We start from the raw sequence: 15,704 nt of genomic DNA on the forward strand, positions 1-15,704 counted from the left end.
CCACCCGGCCAAAAAGCAAGCTGCCTGAGAGGAGGAAGCATGTTCCCCTAAATCACCATTGTATTCCCCAGGCCCAGCACAGTGCTACCTGGCACCCTATTAGCTATAACGGAGTCGCTGCGCAATAACTGAATGAAAGGTGCGATTACGGGAAAAAAAAAAAAAAAAGCCAGTTACTGAATACATTCCAGGTTGGTCTAAGAGCCCTGTGAGGACCCTCCTCCAACTGGTTTTGTTTCCTCATAATGGGATGATGACAATTTCCCAGGAGGTGAAGTTCAGGTCAAGCCCAACCTGAGCTGGTTACCCCCTCCCTCCAGGAGGTAGGATGGCAGGGGCCGAGGCCCAGAGGCGCCAGCCGGCTAGCGGCGCAGACACGTGGGGAGCTGGGTAGCAGCATCCTCACTCCGCCCGTATCGGGTGGCCGGCCCGGGTCCTGCCAGGGCTCGGCAGGCCCCGCTCCCGTCCACCTCTTCCCCTCCGCGCCGCCTCTCCTTCTCACCTGTCGCTCGCCCTGAGCACTGTATTTATTCCCCTTACTCAGTCCCAGGGACTTCTCCAGTAGCGACAACTCTGCGGCCGCCGCCATCTTCCGGCCGTAGCTCCTGGCAGACGCGAGACCTGCAGAACAAGAACCTCCCGCATTGGTGGAAACAGAAGTCCCACTCCTGCAAACTTCAGCGGCGATTGGCTGAACTGAAGGGGCGTGGAGAGCGCGCGCCCAAGCGCAGGAGGCGGGGCCAGTGGAAGGGGCGGGGCTGAGGGCGGGGTGTGAGACAGGTGGAGAAGTGATGGTAAATTTCCACTCGAACTGTTGGGGAGCTAGTTACTGGTAGAGCGGCCCCAAGGCCGGGCTTCGGTGGCTGCAGTAGACTGGATCTGGATCTCTAAATGGCAATCTATTGACATGGCTGCCAGCGGTAACTCGTTAACTCATTTGCTAGTCTAAGAGAATTTATATATGATGGGAACTGAAATTTACCTTAGTTTGGTTCAGGAATCTGTAAATTTGAACAATCAAATTGAATAGCAAAAAGTTCACAGTCCATTAGGAGTTTCTAACGTGTAGCATAATTCATGAGGATTTTTAATTGTGTTGTAGTGGTGAATTCGAAAAACTGGTTTTTCTACTGTTAATCTACAGCTCAACACTAGCAGTAGAATTATACATTTAAAGATTATTCACAGAACACGGAGTATGTCAGATAGGGGTCAAATAATTACAGCTCAAGGAAATCAGCCATTGATGGCATTAATGATCTTTATTTGCAGTACCAGAAGGCTGGTTACATAATTTATGAAGTTTTGGTATATAAATAAACAAGGTGCATAACTTTGCCCCACTAACTTGCTACATTCTTGTATCTTCAAAAAAAAAAGAAAGAAAGAAAGAAAATTAGTAGTATATGTTGAATATTTCCAAAAGATTTGTGAAAATACAAAATATTTTCCACTTTGAAGAATGAATAAACAAAGTGTGTATTAGTCTGAGAGAAATAGGACAATCCTACAAGGTAATTCATCATTGAATCAGAAATATCAAAGTTTAGTGGGGAATGTTGTTACTGTGTTACACCTTCCCTATCCCAGAATACTTAATGAGTTTACTCTGTCAGCAGAAGTAAACATAAGGAAAAGAAACTTTTGCCAAATCAACATAACAAAATACAAAAGAAATTTCAGTATAAGTGGATTGTTAGGCACTAAATTATCTGTTTTACTTTCCATATTCAGATAATGGAATGACTATTCTACTACTTTTTAAAAGACCAACCCTCTAAGATAATTCACACATCCATTTTCAGTGTTTAGGTACACTTTTTGCTTGTAATAAAACATTTTTTAAAAAAATTAACATTTATCCAATGCCAATGGGTGGTATATTGAAAATAAGGTTTGGCCTTTGCATAATTATAGAAATATCAAATCAAAAAAGAAATCCCTAAAAAACTGAAAGCAGAACAAAGCATATTGTACATCAAATTGATGACATCATCACCCAGTGTGGACCTCTTTTAAGTGACTTTATAGCACAGTCATTTAATTGTATACTCTTAGTAAGATATGCTTTAAGGACAAAATTCATGAAAACCTGTTTTTGGTTCTTTTTGTTTGTTGGTTTGGTTAGCATCTTGGCAGTGTCAGCATTGGTATGGTGCTGTATATGTACTGTGGAATAAAGCAAAGATGCAATCATGTGGTGTTGCTGGAAACCTGGGTGTTTGGTGTTGCCCAAAAGAGAAGGAGTTGTAAGGTAGATGAGGTTAAATAAAAACTTTCTGGTCCTGAATTTGAATTGTAATATCAATATGAACTTATGACGCTTTTATCTTAAGGAAAATGAAAAGTATTTCCTACCTAGCTCTGTTTACTTAAAAGACCTAGAAACAAGGACAACTCAGTAGCAATGAGCACCCCAGCACCCAGATTCTGGTTTCAAATACTATTTCCCACAAAAAGAAATGGGGGCTCTTTGGAGGCTGGCTGAATCCAAACCTTGTGGGGAGATCAGTCTGGACCATCTAGTTATAGTAGAAAGAAAAGAAAGTATCTAAGAGTAATGAGGGGAGTCAAAGGGTAGGATCAGATCACTTGAGGGTCAATAATAGTCATTACAAGCTGAGAGTCGATAAGAATAATTGCAATGAATTGAAACATGTTGAATATGTTTAAGTCTATGAGTTCATAATGATACTAAAAAAAAAAAGAACAAAATCAAAATAACCCTCATTCGTTACCTTTGGAGGATACTAGAGATCCAATTCATTATTTTGAAAAAGGATAAAGAAAACACATGAAGAAACCAATATATTTTTTTCATGATTATCCTATGTAAACTGTATCTCAGGGAAACTAAACTGTAATGAGGAAAAATGTCTTTATAGAATTCTAACTAATAAAAACAGAACAATAGAATATCATTGTTTTGCAGCTACGGATATAATAATGAATCTAGGTGACAATTATCAATAGCTATTCACATCATAAAAACAGACAGACATAAAGTGCTTCTGAGAGAGGTGTACATCATCACCCAGTCTTGCCAATCGAATCTGAATTTGACCAAGCCTTTTGATCTAACAGCCAATTTACAAGAAATAACAGCAGGAAAGAGGATCATGTTAAATGATGTCATGGAGATACAATGAGCAAATTCTAGATCATGAAAACTATAGGACAAATGATCCAGTTGTTTCAACAAGTAAATTGCAAAGCAAAAAGAAGAGGCAGAGAGAGGTGAACCTGTAAGTTGAAAGCGTTATAAGGGAACTGTCAACCAATTGCAATATATAAATCTTTTTTTCAAGTCTGATTCCAACTAATAAACTGTTAATTTTTTTTAAGTGGATTGTCACATCATGATTGTGGCAAATGTCTACTACATTCCATTTTATATACTATGGGTATTAAATTCCATGCCCAAATTCACATAACTAATAGATCTGTGCATGAATCATCTGGGGATTTAAAAAAAAATCCATGCCATACTGGAGATTCTGATTCACTTTATCCAGGGTGGGACTGGGTGCTATTATTATTATTTTTTTAATCCTCAGCTGAGTCTAATATGTGGCCAGGGTTGAAACCCCCTATGGCAGATGCAGAATTTCAACTCTGCTTTCTGGCTTTTAAATCCACACTGTTCTGATTTTCTAATGTCTCCTTTCTCTGTTGTTACGGTGAGCAGGTGCAAGCTTTACTTCACTTAACATTAGACATAAGAAAGAGGAGAAAGCTTACATTTTATTAGAAATAATCAATAAATGTATTTTTAGATGATCTACATATTTGATCTGGAAATATCTATATCAACACAGCCTTACTCATAATAAAAGTAACTTGATGAATTGATTTTGTCAAATAGAACACTTCTCTAATTTGCTATTATCATAGTCAAGTTTTAAATCCACAGTACCTTAGGATATAAATTAAACGTCAAATGAAATTAATTTGGCAAGTGGAACATAAACTGGATGGCTTTTCTTTTTGGAGCATGCCTGACAGCTTTCTGTATGTCATATGGGCATCTGTTAAAATGAGCTGCATATGCCAGAAACTGTTACTGTATCAGATTGCTCTTAGCAATGCCATCATCTGCAAATTTTCAGTTTTAGAAGAGTTTAACTTTCTATTTCAGAATATGATAGGGTTTTAAACTTAGGTGTGAATGATATTAAATATGTGGTAAATGAAGTGATGCAGGTGCTATGCATGCATTTTGTTCTCTCTATAGATACCTCTCATATCTATGTATGTCTTGCACTTATCACGCTTGTTTGTTGAGCCATTCCTATGCACCAGGCACTGTACAATGCACTGGGGACACACTGATGAACAACTCCCATCAAACTTAGAGTATCTTGAGAGGAAAGACACTAGAAAAATTTTGCGATAAGGCAAAGATCAGGAAGTGGAAGGCATGATAAGAATGCAGAGAAGGCACCTGGCCAGGCGCGGTGGCTCACACCTGTAATCCCAGCACTTTCGGAGGCTGAGTTGGGTAGATCACGAGGTCAGGAGTTCAAGACCAGCCTGGTCAAGATGGTGAAACCCTGTCTCTACTAAAAATACAAAAATTAGCCAGCTGTGGTGGTGGTGAGCACCTGTAATCCCAGCTCCTCAGGAGGCTGAAGCAGAGAATTGCTTGAACCTGGGAGGTGGAGGTTGCAGTGAGCCAAGATTGTGCCACTGTACTCCAGCCTGAGCAACAGGGTGAGACTCCATCTCAAAAAAAAAGATTGCTTCCAGGAGGTCATGGTGTTCAAGTTGAGACTTGAAGGATGAACAAGAGTTGGTCAGGTGAGTGGTGGGGTGGAAAATTGAGGGAGAGTTCTGAGCAATGGGAATTGCATATGCAAAGGCTGCAAAGTGGAAGAGAGCATGATTCTTTGGAGTAACTGTTCAGGCTAGACCGGTAAGCAGATGCTGGATTGGAAGGGTCCTTGAACAATGCCTCTAAAAATTTTTAGAGGCCTCTGGGCATCCTTTATTTTTGATGGTTAATTTTATGTGTCACCTTGACTGGGCTTCAGGATGTCTGGATATCTGGTTATACATCATTTCTGGGTGTGTCTGTCAGGGTGTTTCCAGAAATGATGAGCATTTAAGTTGGTGGACTGAATGAAGATGATCACCCTCACCAGCGTGGGTGGGCATCATCCGGGCTGTGAGGACCTGGATAAAACAAAAGTATGAAGGAAGGTGATATTTACTCCTGACCTGACTGCTGAGCTGGAACACTGATCTTCTCTTGCCCATGGTGCTCCTGGTTCTCAAGTCTTCAAACTCAGATGGGAATCTTTACCATTGCTGTCCAGCTCCCAGGCTTTTGAATGGTACCACCATGTATTAGCCCATTTTCACGCTGCTGATAAAGACATATCTGAGACTGGGCAATTTACAAGAGGAAGAGGTTTATGGGACTTACAATTCTATGTGGCTGGGGAGCCTTCACAATCATGGTGGAAGGTGGAAGGCACATCTCACGTGGCGGCAGACAAGAGAAGAGAGCTTGTGCAGGGAGCTCCCATTTTTAAAACCATCACATCTCATGAGACTTATTCACTGTCATGAGACCAGCATGGGAAAGACACACCCCTATGATTCAATAACCTCCAACCAGGTTCCTCCCACAACACGTGGGAATTGTGAGAGTTACAATTCAAGATGAGATTTGGGTGGGGACACAGCCAAACCATATCACAGCATCTTTCCTGGGTCTTTAACTTCAAGACAGCAGATCACTGGACTTCTCAGCCTCCATAATTGTGTGAGCCAATTCTTATCTACAATCATTTATATACACCTATCTCTATGCGGAGGACAGAGTCTTGCTATGTCACCCAGGCTGGAGTGCAATGGTGTGATCTCATCTCACTGCAACCTCTGCCTCCCAGGTTCAAGCGATTCTCCTACCTCAGACTCCTGAGTAGCTGGGATTATAGGCACGCACCACCACGCCCAGCTAATTTTTTGTATTTTTTAGTAGAGACAGGGTTTCACCATGTTGGCCAGGCTGGTCTTGAACTCCTGACCTCGTGATCCACCCACCTTGGCCTTCCAAAGTGCTGGGATTACAGGTGTGAGCCACCATGCCTGGCCTCAGGTGATCTTTCTTAGCTGCCAATCTATTTGGTCACTCCTTCCAGAAAACATGCCTGTGGCTCTTCATGGCACTTAGAATTTAGTCCAGCCTCCTTCATCTGGGAGCTAAGGTCCTTTATAACCTGACCTCTGTTGACTTTTTCATGCTCACTTCTAGACACTTCCTGCCTGGCATTTTTTGCCCCAGCCTTGGCCATCTCCTCACAGCTCCTGGGAGCCCAAAATATTCTCTTGCCTCTGGGCCTTTCTGTCTCTGGTTCACTCCAGCAGGAATGCCCCCCTTCCTCTCTTAGGGCTGAATTTGAGCACTCATAACAGCCTTGGGAATGCTCCCGCCACAAGACAGACCCCACTGTGCTGAGGCTACCTTCTTGGTATCTGCCTGCCCTGGCCGGCATGCTGACTGAGCACACAGACTGCATCCTGTTTATTACTGAGTCATCGCACCGGGCACCAGCCTTGGAACAGAGTGATCACTGGATACATTCATTTGCCGAATGAATAAAGAATCATGAAAACATATGGAATGATGTGGAAAGCTAGGTCAATGGGTCAAAATAAGTAACATGAGAACTGTGAGGATATTACACAGTCTCATCTTTAAGCAAACATTAAACACCAAAAATTAAAAATCCCTTATCTGATAGTTGACCAGTGTAAATGAAAATGACTCAAAACTACAAGTCAGGAACGGACAACAAATGTACTGAAAGAAAAATCATTTTCTTTCACTAGTCTCCCAAACACTCATTCGTTGATCCCCCAAACCACCTTCTCTGGGCTCAGGAAGTGGCCATTTATTACATTATCACCATCATCATCGCCATCGTCCTCATTCTCCTCCCTCTCGGCATCCGGCTGTCAAACACTTACTGATCATTGCTCTGTGCTGGACTCTGTTCTAAGCTCTTGTATTAACTCATGAATTATCACACCAGCCTTTGAAGCAGATACCATTGTTATCCCCATTTTATAGATGAGGAAATTGAGGCTCCAAGAAGTGTAAGAAAATGAATCTTCAGAGCATTACAGATAGAGAAATACCTTAGAAAAGAACAAAGTATCCCCCAGATTTTGAGGCCTGCCCCGACATCCTCTCTATAGCCTCCTAATTCTCCGACTCAGCGGCAACTCAATTTAGAACTCCAGGCTCATCTTGGGGGACTCCAGTTCCTCAAGGCTTGGGTGGATCTTGGCTTGAGAGCCATGCTGGGGACCCTGCTGCACAGTGTCACTGAGATTGTTGCAGAGGAGGTGTGAGAGAGGAGCTGTCAGCACAGCTCCAACCACAGCCCTGGGGACAATGACAGCAGAGAGTCACAGGATTTTCAGCAGCAGAACATCTTCCCCACACTCCCTGGAGGAAGGCTCAAGGGCGGAGCATGTCCTCGGTGCTACCCTTCAGGTGAAGAGTCAGCCTGGGGCCAGCATGCTGGTGACAGGCTAATTCTTTCTGTTCAAGAGCAGCACAGGCCATTGAAGGGACATGTGCCCCGAGAACTACTTCCTTTCAGATTCTGCTCAGGGTCACCTTCTCTCTGAAGACTTTCCTAATCCCTTCCTATCCTCGCCCCCAACCCAGGCAGCGCTGGTCACTCTGTGTTTTGGGTTCTCCTGAACCCTGTATTTGCTCCCTACAAAGAAATTTGCCATACTTCATCGCACCTATTTATTCACATTTTGGACCCTTCCAAATAGACTCTAAATCACTTGAGATGCAACTGACACAGAGTAGGCATTCAATAATATTTCTAGGATGAGTGAATGAAGGTTAATGAATAGTAATCATTGCGGCAAAATATTAGAGGGACAGAGGAGTGTTGAAAGAGAATGGGGCTGGGTGCGGTGGCTCATGCCTGTAATCCTAGCACTTTGGGAGGCTGAGGCAGGTGGATCATTTGAGGTCAGGAGTTCGAGGCCAGCCTGGCCAACATAGTGAAACCTTGTCTCCACTAAAAATACAAAAGTTAGCTGGACGTGGTGGCTCATGCCTGTAATCCCAGCTACTTGGGGGACTGAGGCACAAGAATCACTTGAACCCTGGAGGCAGAGGTTGTAGTGAGCTGAGATTATGCCACTGCACTCCAGCCTGGACAACAGAGTGATACCCTGTCTCAACAACAACAGCAACAACAACAAAAAAAAAAAAAAAAAAAAAAAGAAAGAAGATGGGTTTTAGAATGGTGCAAAGGTAGCTGGGCATGGTTTCATGCACCTGTGGTCCCAGCTACTTGGGAGGCTGAGGCAGGAGCCCAGGAGATTAAGGCTGCAGTGAGCTATGGTTGTGGTTGTGAATAGCCACTGCACTCTAGCCTGGCCAACAGAGCAAGACTTTGTCCTAAAAAACAAAAACAACAACAAAAAACCCAAGAAACAAAACAAACAAAGAATAGAAAGGAAGAAAAAAAAAAAAAGAAAGAGAAACAAAGCTATATATAGGCTCAAGGGCTAGCCATCCACACGCTGATGTTGAAGGGCCCCACGTGTTCCCATCTGTGACGGGGACTATTGGTTTCCTACCCAAAGCTATTTTCGTCTCCTTTTTACCATATAATAGAGCACAGCTTCAGTAATACTGCCAGGAAGTACAGGGGCAAAGCTTGTAAAACGAAGGTTGATAACTTTGGTCCCAAGTTGGTAACTTATTCTCTCATGGCCTTTCTCTGCTAGTAATTTTTAAAATGGCTTTTAAAGAGTTATCTTAGAATCTTTTGTAAACTTCAGTTCATTTTAGACTTTTTCTTTCTCTATAACATTCATGTATGTATTAGTTATAGTTGTCTTGATAACAAGTAGTTCCACTGTCTCAGAGGCTTAGCACATAGAACACTCATGCCATGGTTCAATGTGGGTCTCTGATTGCCAGTCACTTAGGAACTCAGACTTCCAGTCTAGTGATTCCATCATCCTCTAAGGCTTCAAAGTCCCTTTCTGGGCCCTAGGCTCTTGTCATTTGAACTATAGATGAGGCAAGAGGGAGACCATTGAGGACTACACTAGGTATTATGGGCTAGGTCTGAAAATGTTGCACATCACTTCTGTCCAGATCTCATTGGCTGAAACTCAGTCAGGAAGACACACCTGGCTAAAGGGAGGCTGAGTGAAGTGATCTGATCTGTCAATCTGCTTGTTATTCTGCACCTGTGCCCCAGTTTTATTCCCATTCTCCTTGGCCCTGCTCTTTGACACAGAAGACTGAGTCTGTGGATGACATTACCCAGAGTCTCCTACCTTCTGGCTTCCAGATAGGTTCAGTGTGGGAGGCACAGTTAAGAGATTGGAGAGCATGAGTTTGGAGTATTTATTGCCTTTCTCCCTTCCTGCATTTGGCTGTGCAGTAGAGTCTGACTCCGTTTGTGATGTTTGACCGTTCACAGCATTTAGGCCTCCATCCACCCTTGCCCTGCCCACCATCATACATCTGGGACTTCATGTAAGGAACTCCCCACCCCAAGCTCCTGACCTCTTGATGTTTGAACCCCTCAGCTTCATGACAGCTTGCACCTGCCCTTCCCCAGAAGTGCTCTGTGTGTTAGTAATAGACTTTCTTTCTTACTCTCTTGGTGCATGAAGGAGGGTCATTAGTCCCCATATCTGATCTATTGATTGGGAGGAAGTCTGTACCCTATTGGTGGAATGACCAGAAAACAGGCTGTGTTATCTGAGAGCAGTTGGTAACCTAGAAGTGGTAATGGCTTTCTATTCTTGCTAGTCCCTGGGCACCTCAACTTCCCGGATTGATTTTCTTAATCCTTTCCATGCTTCTATATCTAGTCCTTTCTTTAGAGCCTCTTGAAACATCAGAGTTGGATTCTGTTTCCTGCAGGAAACCTGATGGATATGGGAAGAAAAGGGAAGTGGTCTGGTGAGCATTTAGTCAGTTGCTGCAACATTATGATCAGTGCCAATTTTTAAGTTTAATCCTTGGCTTTCAGCGAATGTGGATATATATGGTCAACATCATTTGTCTTATATAAATGCACTAACATATATAATACATATACTGATGAAAGTAGATGGACTTTTATGAGGAACTTTAGTAGATGAGGGTCTTTTTCACATTGAAAAATTTTGCTTTCAGGCTTTTTTTCAGATTAAAATGGCATTTGAACATTGGGATGAAGACTACTCATCTGAAACTGGGCTTTGGCTAACTGGGCACAAACATGCTTTATATAAATTTTCACTGTAGGGTCCAAAGTAGTTCTTTTTTTATTTTTTTATTTTTTTGGGACAGGGTCTTACTCTGTGGCCCAGGCTGGAGTGCAGTGTCACAGTCTCGGCTCAGTGCAGCCTCTGCCTCCCAAGTTCAAGCAATTCTTCCACCTCAGCCTCCCGAGTAGCTGGGATTACAGGGCCATGCCACCACACCCAGCTAATTTTTGCATTTTTAGTAGAGACGGGGTTTCACCATGTTGTCCAGGCTGATCTCGAACTCCTGACCTCAGGTGATCCAGCTCCCCCAAACCCCCTTCCGGCTCCCAAAGTGTGGGATTACAGGCATGAGCCACCACTCTTAGCCGGCCTAAAGTAATTTTCAGTGAAGGGGTACTGCTGTAAAAATGAGTCTGCAAACTAGATGCCCTTCCTCCTCCAATTCATCCTGCTGAGATGCACATAGATGTGTGTGTCTTAGAATCAGCTGATGCTGGGAATAGGTCCCTTGTTATTAAGGAGGAAGATGCCAGGGGAGTCAGGAGGAGAGAGGTGTGTTCCTACAGTACTGCGTGGAATTCTGCAGATGACCTAGCTGCTCCTGTCTTACTGTCAGTTTCTGCAGTCAAATCAGGCAGTTGTAACTTGCGTTTCTCTACTTTCTTTGATTTCATATCAAGCATCCTGCAAATTGGCGGGCATTTTTCAAATTCCCTTAAAGTTTGTGAACAAGAATCTCCAAGGAGCACTTGCCATCTCTGTGCCTGATTTGTGTATGCTCACTGGCTTGCAGCTTTTCCCAGGTTCTCTGGTGTTAAATTAATAACAAATGATGTAGAGCTGACAGGCAGGTGAAACTGGGGAGAACCGTGATATTAAAAAAAAATCTCAGTCTATTATGTAGCACAATGTGCAACACTTTGTCAGATTTTGCCTTCAGGTATCTTAATTTTGCTTAAATATTTTGCTCATATCTTTTTAACCCAGAAGATGGGAACGTAGCCCTTAGCATCTCTCAAGCAGACTGTGTAGCATATGTTAGTGTGATGCAGAATACCAAACTCTGCCAGTTATTTGGCGTTCTTTGAAAAGGCACTAGATAAAATAAAAATAAAGAAGACAAAAATACTTTCATGGTGGAGGAATTGTCTGATTCCCACTCGAAGTTATAAGGCGCATATTTTGGATCAATATAAACATTATTTTCTCACAGACAGAGCTATCCAACTGTGACTGCCTCAAAGTTAGAGTACTCTTTGTCATTGCAAATATTTAAGAAATTGGAGATCATCTGCCAAGATTCTTTGGAAATGATTTGTTGCAAGTATGCAAAATATTGGAAGAATACTTTGCAGTTTTAAACTACATACATTCAATCTGCTTTACATATTAAATTTCAATGTAATCTTTTAAAAATACTATGGAAAATTAATATACACACAAGTAGGGATAATAACATAATGAACCCTTATTACTGATTACCCAATTTCAGCAATGAGAACATTTATTTTAAAGAACAGTGCCACTGCTAAAAACAAATTTAGAAGCTTCTGGATTGGATGATGCCTGAAGTCCCCCAAATTCTATTTTATGGGCAATATAAGGGTCAGCCAAAAAGTGAACACCACTCAGTGTCCATCATCTGATAATGAATAAACATAGTATGTCCATACAAGAGTAGATGTAGCATAATTTTTTTTTTTTGAGACGGAGTCTCGCTCTGTCACCCAGGCTGGAGTGCAGTGGTGCCATCTCGGCTCACTGCAAGCTCTGCCTCCCGGGTTCATGCCGTTCTCCTGCCTCAGCCTCCTGAGTAGCTGGGACTACAGGCGCCTGCCACCTCGCCCGGCTAATTTTTTGCATTTTTAGTAGAGACGGGGTTTCACCGTATTAGCCAGGATGGTCTCGATCTCCTGAACTCGTGATCCGTCTGCCTTGGCATCCCAAAGTGCTGGGATTACAGGTGTGAGCCACCGCACCCGGCCATTGTCTGCTTCTTATGCTACGAAGTGTAGGTCCGTTTTTTAAAATATCCTCCCCATGCATTCAAATTTGTCTCCCCCAGTTCTGCAGCTATTTTTTTTTGAAAGGCTCATTACTGAGCAAACATCTCTTTACGACCCACCTCTGTAAATCCCTAAATGAATGACGAACTTTGAAATGACTTCATGAGGTTCTCAACTAAAGTAAATTATCAGCTGCACTATCTGGGGAGAAGAGACTAAGGGGAAAGGAGTGACTTTATTTTTTAGTAATACATGACTCAAAACGTCGACTATTCGTTATATCACCCCTACCCATGCATGGCTTGCTTCTGGGGTCTCTGAAATAGAATGAATTAATATTTTCATTTAGTTTTATTCTTGAAAGGGTGAGTTTCTCCACACACAGCATGGCTTTGTCTTCTGGATAGAGGCAATAAATAAACAAACAGTAAATAATTTAAATGATTCCGTAGTGATAAGTGCTGTTGAGAAAATAAAACAGAGATTTATATCAGGAGGTGGGTTCAGGAAAGGTCTCTCTAAAAAGGTGGCACTTGAAATGAGACCTAAATGACATGAAAGAACCTCTGAGAAGGTTTCTGTGGTGCAGCAAGTACAAGATTCTGAAGCACAACAGATTTTGATTGAAAAGGGGTTGAAGAGAACTTGGTGAATAGAGAGGGGGAGAGATAGGGGATGAGGTCAGAGTGATGTGTAAGGACCAGGACATCAGGGGCCATGATGGGTTCTTTGGGTTTTATTTCAAATACTCTGGGGAGCCTTCAGAAGCTTTAAGCAGGGACATGATGTAATTTGCTGTACACTTTCAAAGATCATACTGGTAGTCATGTGAAGAAAGGATGGTGGGGCAGAATGAATGGCTGCAGGGAAATGAATTTGCAAGCCATTCACGGGGTTCAGGTGTGGGCTTACGGCAGCTTGGTCTATCACTTAGGATTAGGATTGTGATACTAATGGCGGATTATGTAATAAACTCAACTATATTGGCTCCATCAAAGGGGTTTTTCACACAAGAAGAAGTCTATTGATGGCAGTCCATGGCAGTCCTTGGCTGCTCTTTTGTGCCTTTAGAGCCCAGGCTCTTTCTGTTTTCAGCCTCTGTCATTCCAACATGTTGCTCTTGTTCTCATGGTTGACAGATGGCTGCTGTACCTCCATTGCATGTGCCTCTTTAGGCCAAGAGGGCAAAAGGGAAAAGGCACTTCCCTTTTATCAGGAAAATATTGTACTGGTTATGGTTATCTGCAGAAAACTGAATTTACTCCAGCAATACTACTGAAATCCTACTTGGCCCTGTGATGTTCAAGGCCAGATGCTAAAGCTTCATCACCACTGCTCTTGGAAGATCCAGATCAGGCTGAGTTCTCAGCACAGCTAACTCCCCTGTTCTCTTCTTCTTCCCTAGTAATGGAACCCCTGATTGATACACGGACCCATGACTGTCCACAAGAAAGACTACATTTCCCAACTCCCATGCATCTAGGTGAGGCATATGGCTCGGTTCTGGTTAGTGGGTTTTAGGCCAAAGTGTCATGTGAATGAGCCCTCCCTTGTCTGACCTTCTTCCTTTTGCTGACTGGAAAGCAGATGTGATGGCTTGAGCTGCAACAGCCATCTTGGACGATGAGGAGGAAGCCATACATGAATGTGGCAGAAAAACAAGAGAAGAAGCTTGGCTCGCTCATGATTATAGAGTTGCCAAATCTTGCTTTCTTCAAGAAAAGTGTCTAAATGACTCTCTTCCTAGCCTTCAGTGAGAATCCAAAAACCTCTATTGTTAGGAAAACCCCCAGGAAGGGCGGAAAGCAACTGAAACCTAGCTCCCCTCCTCACCCCTGTCCCTGCTCCCCAAAGACTAAAGGTTGGATGGGCCTGGGTGATATGATGACATATGCCAATCTCGATCACGTGCCAGATGCCTCCATGTCAATCTTCTGGCTTCCCTGGGTCACACTGGAAGAAAGATTGTCCTGGGCCACGTATAAAATACATGAACACTAACAATAGCTGATGAGCTAAAAAAAAAAAAAAAAAGAAATTGCGGCCGGGCGTGGTGGCTCATGCCTGTAATCCCAGCACTTTGGGGGGCTGCGGTGGGCGGATCATGACGTCAGGAGATCGAGACCTTCCTGGCTAATACAGTGAAACCCCATCTCTACTAAAAATACAAAAAGTTAGCCAGGTGTGGTAGCGGGCGGGTGCCTGTAGTCCCAGCTACTCAGGAGGCTGAGGCAGGAGAATGGCGTGAACCCGGGAGGCGGAGCTTGCAGTGAGCCGAGATCGCGTCACTGCACTCCAGCCTGGGCGACAGAGCGAGACTCTATCTAAAAAAAAAAAAAAAAAAAAAAAAAGAAATTGCAAAAAAACTCATAAGTTTTAAGAAAGTTTACGAATTTGTGTTGAGCCACGTGTAATGCTGTCCCAATGCATCCTCGGGGCCGTAGGTTGGGCAAGCTTTTTCTCTGTAATCAAGAAATAAAATTTGTTTTGCTTATGCCATTTAGTTTTGTGTGTGTGCGTGTGTGTGTTTTTTCTGCCACATATATAGCTAAACCTAGTCCTGATTATGTCAAAGGTTTTATTTGAATGTTTTTGTCCACCTGGCAAAATCTTATTTATTCTTCAACACTCATCTCAGTATAAACTCTGTAACTACTTTTTTGTCTTCTCCATGATAGAACTATTCACTCTCCTATTTCTTGTTTAAAACGTTGTTTGCAGCCATCTTTTCCAGCACATTTTTTTTTTTTTTCAGACGGAGTCTTATTCTGTTGTCCAGGCTGGAGTGCAATGGCACGATCTCGGCTCACTGCAACCTCTGCCTCCTGGGTTCAAGTGATTCTCTTGCCTCAGCCCCCTGAGGAGCTGGGAGTACAGGCATGCACTACCATGTCCAGTTATTTTTTGTGTGTTTTAAGTAGAGACGGGGTTTCATCATGTTGGCCAGGCTGGTCTTGGACTCCTGAACTCAGGTAGTCCACCTGCCTCGGCCTCTCAAAGTGCTGGGATTACAGGCGTGAGCCACCATGCCCAGCCTCCAGCACATCTTATATTATGTTATATTAATGGCTTATATCATGTCACCTTTGCCTGTCAGTGAACTACATGAGGATAGAGATTGTTATTTACCTGTGTATATCTGGTCTTATAACAGTGCCAGATAAATGGTAGATATCCAAAGCTAACTTGAACTTTTAATTTTTTCTTTTTTGAGACATGGTCTTGCTCTGTCCCTCAGGCTAGAGTGCAGTGGTGCCATCACGGCTCACTGCAGCCTCGACCTTCTGGCCTCAAGTAATCCTCCCACCTGGCCTCTCAAGTAGCTGGGACTACAGGTGCATGCCACTGTGTCTGGCTAATTTTTAATTTTTTTTTGTAGATATGAACTCTCACTATGTTGCCCAGGCTGGTCTTGAACCCCTGGGTTCAAGTGATCCT

General features: G+C 43.0%; 1 protein-coding gene and 1 long non-coding RNA gene across 5 annotated transcripts in view; one reads left to right on the forward strand and one right to left on the reverse strand.

Annotated features, from left to right (window-relative positions):
• Positions 1-3,058, reverse strand: part of EEF1E1 (eukaryotic translation elongation factor 1 epsilon 1) — a 31,508-nt gene extending 28,450 nt beyond the window's left edge. For all 4 annotated transcript variants that reach the window (XR_008625561.2, XM_008952877.4, XM_034961412.3 and 1 more), the window contains exon 1: positions 503-3,058. Coding sequence is in view for 3 of the 4 variants with exons in the window: in XM_008952877.4 (XP_008951125.3) it covers positions 503-589 (87 nt within the window). In the remaining variant the exon portion in view is untranslated. The remainder of the gene's footprint in view (positions 1-502) is intronic.
• Positions 808-14,769, forward strand: LOC129397916 (uncharacterized). The gene is made up of 2 exons (XR_008625562.2): positions 808-920; positions 13,672-14,769. It is a non-coding gene; the product is annotated as an uncharacterized LOC129397916 (long non-coding RNA).
• The last annotated feature ends 935 nt before the right edge of the window (positions 14,770-15,704 follow it).

Source organism: Pan paniscus, chromosome 5 (assembly GCF_029289425.2).
Source record: "Pan paniscus chromosome 5, NHGRI_mPanPan1-v2.0_pri, whole genome shotgun sequence".
Taxonomy (NCBI): Eukaryota; Metazoa; Chordata; class Mammalia; order Primates; family Hominidae; genus Pan; species Pan paniscus.